The sequence below is a fragment of the Parus major genome, chromosome 4A, assembly GCF_001522545.3.
Source record: "Parus major isolate Abel chromosome 4A, Parus_major1.1, whole genome shotgun sequence".
Taxonomy (NCBI): domain Eukaryota; kingdom Metazoa; phylum Chordata; class Aves; order Passeriformes; family Paridae; genus Parus; species Parus major.
In genome coordinates this window covers 18,869,012-18,876,148 of record NC_031772.1, presented here as the reverse complement: position 1 = coordinate 18,876,148, position 7,137 = coordinate 18,869,012, and the positions used below count along the sequence as shown (strand labels likewise).

General features: G+C 56.4%; 1 protein-coding gene across 1 annotated transcript in view; it reads right to left on the bottom strand.

The window, feature by feature from the left end:
* Positions 1 to 636: 636 nt before the first annotated feature.
* Positions 637 to 7,137, bottom strand: part of LOC107204054 (Krueppel-like factor 5) — a 13,463-nt gene continuing 6,962 nt past the window's right edge. Inside the window, exon 3 of the mRNA XM_015626843.2 lies at positions 637 to 5,014. Within this exon, the coding sequence (XP_015482329.1) occupies positions 4,836 to 5,014 (179 nt within the window). The 3' untranslated portion in view covers positions 637 to 4,835. The remainder of the gene's footprint in view (positions 5,015 to 7,137) is intronic.

Here is a 7,137-nt window from a genome sequence, read left to right as displayed (position 1 = left end):
CATGGAATGGGAATGCTGGGTGTCCCCAAGGAATGGGAATGTCATGGAACGGGAACGCCACGGAATGAGAGCACCGAGTGTCCCGGTGGCCGGAGCTCTCCCATCCCAGCTCCCAGCCGTGTTTGCCGTGCGTTATTTGAGCATTCATCTCACTCAAGCACCACTTCAGCCCTGCAGGACGGGCCCTATCTCACAGGAAAGAACCGAGAGCCTCCCTCCCCCCGCCCCTCACTTTCCCCGGGCCTGGATTATCCCAAATAAACACTCACTCGGGGTAATCGTTAACCTGAATGGCTCGGGCTGCAGCGGGAGCCTCGAGGGGTTGATAGTCCTGGGGACACAGGAGATAAGGGCAGGGTTTGAAGGGCAGCGCTCGTGGCCGCTGTCACGGCCCGTTCCCACCGGGCTGGGAACGTTCTGTGCCACCTTCCCCAGAATTCACCCCGCTGGAGCCCTCCCTGCTGTTTGCCGGTGTGGTTTGTCCCCGCAGGTCCTCCAGCAGCCCCACGGGTGTCCCTCAATCCCCTCAAACACCCGCAGAACCCTCCCGGCGGCTCCTTCCCCCCCGAGCTGTGTTTTCCCGAGTCAATGGATAACTTTACAGCCACGGGCACATCAAACAGAACAGCCCAGGTCTGCCGGGGGACAGCGAAGTTCAAAATTAAAGCCACCCTCAAAGTCACTGCCAGGCTGGGGGAGCATCTCCAGGGGCTTTCCAGATCCCTGGGGAAGCTGGGCTGGGTTTTCTCCCCCTGTCCCACCAGACCTTGGGCACAGAGCAGGACCTTCACCATCCTGCGGGACCTTCCAGCTTCTCCCTCTGGAACCAGAAGGACAGAGCCTCCTCCAGGGAGTTTCCCATCCCCACCGTCCCTTCCATGTGTTTTCCAGGTCCTGGTGTGGCAGCAGCAGCTTCGCTTCCTTCTGAATTCCAAGAAAAGAGCCGAGTCTCCCGTTGGTGCCGTCACCTCCTGGCCGTGCCCTGTGAGACCGTGTGGCCTCCTCCAGGCTTTCCCCAGGATTTTATCCCTCCCTGTCCTTGACCAGCCGGATCTTGGCATTCCTGGAGCTTTAACAGCCCAACAGGAACAGTCCCAGCATGGACCCAGCACAAACGAGGCCAGGACAGGACAGGACAGAGCTGGGGGGACACTGCAGGGAGCGAGAGCCACGGGGTGGGAAAGGGAGAAGGACTTTTTGGGATCCTGCTCAAGGGCTGAGCCTGAACTTCCATCTCTGCTCTGAGCCCTGTCCCTGATTTGCCACCGCTCCAAGAGGAGGTTCCAGGGAGGAGCTGGCCCAAAGGGACCTCAGCCAGGTCTGACATCTCTCCAGCAAGGCCCTCCCTGGCGTTTTCCTCACTTTGGGAGGACACTTCAGGTTCTCAAGCAATCAGCTCCCCTCTAAACCTCCGTGACATCCCCGTTATTCACTGTCCTGGGGGCTTCACCAGGAGCACCCCAAGGACAGGACAGGGCCATGGAATGCTCAGGTGTCTTGTCCCTCTTCCCCTCCTGGAGCTGTGGATGCTCCATTTCCCTCCAGGATAAAGAATGGGAGCACAGAAAGGTGAGGGGGTGAAAACCAAGGGTTGTGTCCCTCCTTCCCCTTCCCACGGTGCTGGGACAGGGACAACTCCAGGCTCACACCTTTCATGGATCCTCCCCTGTCTGGACACCCATTTTCCCAATAAAAAATCCTTTATTTCCTCCTTTACTGAAGCCTGGAAAAGCAGGGGATGAAGGCAAAAAAAGCTCCTGGAGCAGGAAAGACCAGAAGCCAGAGCAGATGTGCAGGTGATAAAATTTTATTACAAAATAGGAGATGGATCAAAGTTCCTGGGGGAGTTTGGTGGGGGAGAGGGGTTCTGTAACAAACACAGCATCCCAGGAAAAGAAATCTTCCCTCCCCACACGTTTTCCAGGTCCCAATTTCCTCCCCATTGTGTTCATCTTGGATAATAAAGCATCACCTGGAAGAACCCACAAAGTCACACAGCACTTTTGGCCTATTTACAGCGATTTTCTCCCCATCATCAAAGAGAGGTGAGGCACCCACATTCCAGAGTCTGATCCGCTCCTTGCAAAGCTTTTCCAAAATATCCCAGGGGACTGGGGGTGGAGGGACCTTCATTTGTCACCAGTGTCACGTGGCTCCATCGGCACCACCCCCCTTTTCCCCAGATTTCTCCCCAAAAACAGCTGCCCTCGCTCAGCAATACAAACCCAGAGCTCTCCACTCCATCCATAGAAAAAAAAGGAATAAAAGCCGAGGATTTGCCGTGGTTTTCATTTTTAAAAACGGAAAATTGTTGCATAGAGAAAGATTTGCAAGTGAGGAGTTTGCATACAGAGCAGTGGGTGGGAGCTAAAACACTTCTGCCCCTCATCAAATGTTTTAAAAAATGTATATATTTATATATTTACACACAGAGAGTCCAGGGGAGGACGAGCAGAGGCTGTAGGGAAAAAGATTCCCAAGGTTAGCAGGAAAATTATGTCCGATTCCCCTCGGATTTCAAGCTGCCTGTTGGTGGGTTTGGCTTTGTACTGGTTTTTAAGCAAACTGGTTTTGGGCTCCATCAGCATCACAGGGTCAGGAATTAGGGGTGGGAAGAGGAGGTTTCCTCCTCCAGAGGCAGAGGAGGGTGAAGAGACCCCTCTGAGAGGGCCACGGGTGGGGCTGTGCTCGTGGTTTGGGGGGAACCTGGGGAGGTTCAACCACAAGAGGTGCCCCAAAAATCCAGCTTGGAGCGTGGAGGTTGGTGCTGAGGGCTGGAAAACTCTTCCCACTGTTGGGAAAAACCATCCAGCAATTCCATGGTCTTTCCCCACTCCATTCCCACCCTCCCTGGTGGCACGGGAGGCTCCTGAGAGCCACAGGGAAGAGTCACCAGAGCTGGACCCCAAATCCTCGCTGCCCTCCTCTCCTGTCAGACAGACCCACGGGACTGGTTCTGTTTATCCAAGGGGAAAAAAGTGGCTTTGGCAACATCAGAGAGGAGTGGCCTCCAAATTCCAGCCTGACCATGGTCCAGCGTGGCCTTCCATCCCACACATCAATCCCTGCACCACCCGAGTTTATCCAAGGGAAAACAAGAGAGGAGGGTGTGGAACAAAGGAATATTCTGCTGGACACGGCAGGCCCGTTATTTGGTCCTGATTTATTTAAAACTCTCACAGCTGGTCTCGGAACTGGCTCTTCTTGTGCCTAAATTTAACCCCTGGAAGGCTTTGGAGAACGGGGATGTGCATCCCACGGGATGGGGGGAAGGAGCTTAGGGAGAAGGAGGTGGTGAACCTGTGAGGTAGTCATGTGATTCCACTCTGAACAGCAGGATTTATTGGAATTTGTTTCCAAGATGCTTTTTTCCCTTTTTTATTATTTTTTTTTCCCCTCCCATCTGATGGAATGGCAACAGCGCAGGCCCGGTGGGACCGGCAGCCGCCGAGCCCTTGAGGGAGGATTTTGGAGAAGGGCACCACTGGTGGATGTTGGGACACCAGACCTCCAGCAGTTGCTGTCCCCTGGGGTGGCTTCAAACCCACGCTGGTCCTCCCAGAGACACCCAGAGTCCAAATTCCTCTTGGAAGCAGAAATGCTAAGGACACAACCATGAAAACCTGGCCAGGCAGGGCAGGGCTTGGCAGTCCCAAGCTGGCTCAGTGGGACACGGGTGACGCTTTTGTCACCTGCTTTTGTGCTGCCCCTTGTTTGAAGGGTGAGTTTGTCACAGGTCTGATCTTCTGTGCCCCCACAGAGATGGGATTGTCACCCCCAACAGTCCTGGGCATGGCTCCTGTGCTGGCACGGCACCGGTGCCACGTCCATGGTCACACCATGGGGACAGTGCCACATCCATGGTCACACCATGGGGACAGTGCCACATTCATGGTCACACCATGTCACATCCATGGTCACACCATGTCACATCCATGGTCACACCACAGGGACAGTGCCACATCCATGGTCACACCATGGGGACAGTGCCACGTCCATGGTCACATCCATGATCACATCCATGGGGACAGTGCCACGTCCATGGCACCAGTGTCACACCCATGGTCACACCATGGAGACAGTGCCACGTCCATGGTCACACCATGGGGGCAGCACCACGTCCATGGTCACACCATGGGGACAATGCCACATCCATGGTCACACCATGGGGACAGCACCACATCCATGGTCACACCATGGGGACAGCACCACGTCCATGGTCACACCATGGGGACAGTGTCACGTCCATGGTCACACCCTGGGGACAGTGCCACATCCATGGTCACACCGTGTCACATCCATGGTCACACCATGGGGACAGTGCCACATCCATGGTCACACCAGGGGACAGGTGCCACGTCCATGGTCACACAGTGTCACATCCACGGTCACACAGTGTCACATCCATGGTCACACAGTGTCACATCCATGGCTTTGCCACGGGACTGTCCAAGAGAGTCCAGGTGAGACCAGTCACAGCCAAGCTGTCACATCCTCCCGGGCCTCACCATCCCAAAAGTCCTTGAGACACAAAGTCGCTCCTGAGTGACAAATAAATAGCAGGATTGCCAGAAGAAAGCCCTTGGGAACGCAAGCTCCATCGCCCCGGTGCCACCAGGAGCCTGGTCAGGAGATCAGTCTGCAGTCAGGGCCCGTTTGAAATGAGCTGGGTGGGTTTCAGTCTCTTGTAAAACCAGACAGGGTCGGGGCCGGGCTGGCAGGGGCTCTGCCGCCGCCTCGGATGATCGCGGCGCGGGGTCGTTCCTATGTACAGGTCCTTCCCCGGGAGAAGGGAAGACTTTGAGCTGCTCTCGGAGGAGTGGGAAGGGAGGCTCCTAATTCTGGTGCCTCTTCATGTGCAGGGCCAGGTGGTCGGAGCGGGAGAAGCAGCGGCCGCACGCCAGGCACTTGAAGGGTTTGGCGCCCGTGTGCTTGCGGTAGTGCCGGGTGAGCTCGTCCGAGCGGGCGAAGCGCCAGTCACAGCCCTCCCACGTGCACTTGTAGGGCTTCTCACCTGCCCAGGGGGACAGCCACAGGTCACACGTGTGCCCAGCCTCCCAAAAACACCCCCTGGCCTCTGGAGATGCCCTCCTCCCGTGGCACTGCCAGGGCGCCCCAGCGCACGCAGCCCAGAGGCACCGGGGGACTGAGCTGCACCAGCCAGGTCCTGTCCTTCTTCACCCCCTCCCACTCTGCCTTCCAGTGCTCTCCAAATTCCTGCTGGGTTTTGGAGCATTTCTGGCTGAAAACAACTTGTGAATTAGTTTGGGGGTTTTTTTAAAAGAAAAAAGCCAAAAATTCCTAAGGAGGGTGTGATGTGAGTGGTGGGAGGCACCGGGAGGAAGACAGGGCTCTAAACCTACATTTCAATCCAAAAAATCTAACTTGTTTTAGAGCACCCATCCAGTGTCGGTGGCTGCCCCATCCCTGGAAGTGCTCAAGGCCAGGTTGGACAGGGTTTGGAGCAACTTGATCTGGTGGGAGATGTCCTTAAAGGATCAGACAACCTTTAAAGACCCCTCCCAAAGCCAAACCGTTCCAGGATTCCATGACCTAACGCTCCACACCTCCAAGTTCCCCCGCCAGCAGCTCTGTACACAAGGTATTGTGTTTCCCTCAGAGCTTTCAGGTGATGTCATCCCCGTGCCCTCTCCCCCTCCCTCCCAAACACACCCATTCCCAACCGAAATCCATGAAATCCATTCACCCCGCCACCTTCCCAGCCAGCTGGGAACTGGGCTGGAAAAGCCGGCGGCCGCTTCCAGCCAGGCCACGGGGCTGAACCCTGCCTGCAGCCCTGTCCCCACGCAGGGCGTGGTGCTCTCAAATATTAGAGCTGCTCTTAACAGCCTGAACAAGCAGGCAGAGTTCAGGGAATGTGCTGACATTCCCGACCTCAAATATTTACCCTTCCCGGGGCCAACTGCCGGGCGCAGCGGCGCGGCGGGAGCGCACGTCCGCACGCAGCACGCGTGCACGGGCATGTGTGCCCTGCCCTGCCGTGCTTCCAGGGATTCCTTCCTCCCCAGGCTTCCAGGGGGACCTTCCCATGCGCCCAGGGAGCCTTTCCTCCCACGGGCTGCTCCACGGAACCAGGGAATCCTGGAACAGCTCGGCTTGGAAAGCCCTTCAAGTTCCGCCCTGCCCAGACCAGGTTCCACCAACTTCCTACACCGATTTCTAGGGATTCCTTCCTCTCAGTGCTTCCCAGGGAGCCTTTCCTCCCACAGGCTGTTCCATGGAGCCAGGGAATCCTGGAATGCCTTGGCTTGGAAGGGACCTTACAGCCCATCTTCCCCAGACCAGGTTCCAGTAGTCCACATTCCACTAGATCCAAGTCCTGTCCCACCTGGCCTTGAGCAATTCCCAGGGCTGGGGATGCCACGTTTGGCCAGGGAAGTGGAAGGTCTCCAGTGCCACAAAACCATGGAAAGGAGAAGCTGGAGGAGGCAGAGCAGCACGAGCACATCCTGCTCCTCAAAAAACCCCAGGATGCTGCTCTGTGGGAAAGGGAGGGGGATTTTTATGGCTCAGGTAAACACTGAGTGCAGAGGATTTACAAGGAGCTGGTGGGGGTTTATGGGACTCGGGACATGCCAAGACAAAGGTAGGATTTTCCCAAAGTTCAGATTTGCCCCGAGGTGGGATTTCCCCAAAATCAGATTTTCCCAAAGGCAGGATTTGCCCCTTGCAGCCCAGACATTGTCCCCTCCAGGTCACCTGGCTGGGTCAACCCCACCGAAGCCCTTTGCCTTCGAACAATGCCAGGGTGATGTCCAGGACAGAAACCCAAGGTTTCCCATTGTCCCGGGTTTCCCATTGTCCCGGGAGCTGGCTGCCTCTCCCAGGACAGCACGGCAGGGCGGGCTCAAACAAAGGATCCAAGGTGGCGTTCCCGGCCCCGGGGGTTTATGTTTAACCTCACAATGGCACCCAGGCAATGAATGGTGGCTCCGGGAGAGGGAAACACCCGGCCCACGGCAACGGGAAACCACAAGGAAAGAGTTCCCAGATCATCAGGCAGGGAATGGGAGAAGGGACATTTTTAACCCTGCGGGTGAGGGGGCTGAGGCAGGATTTGGGGTGAGCCTTTGCTCTTGCAGCTCTCAGCTCTTTTCCAAAGCAAAACACCAGGCT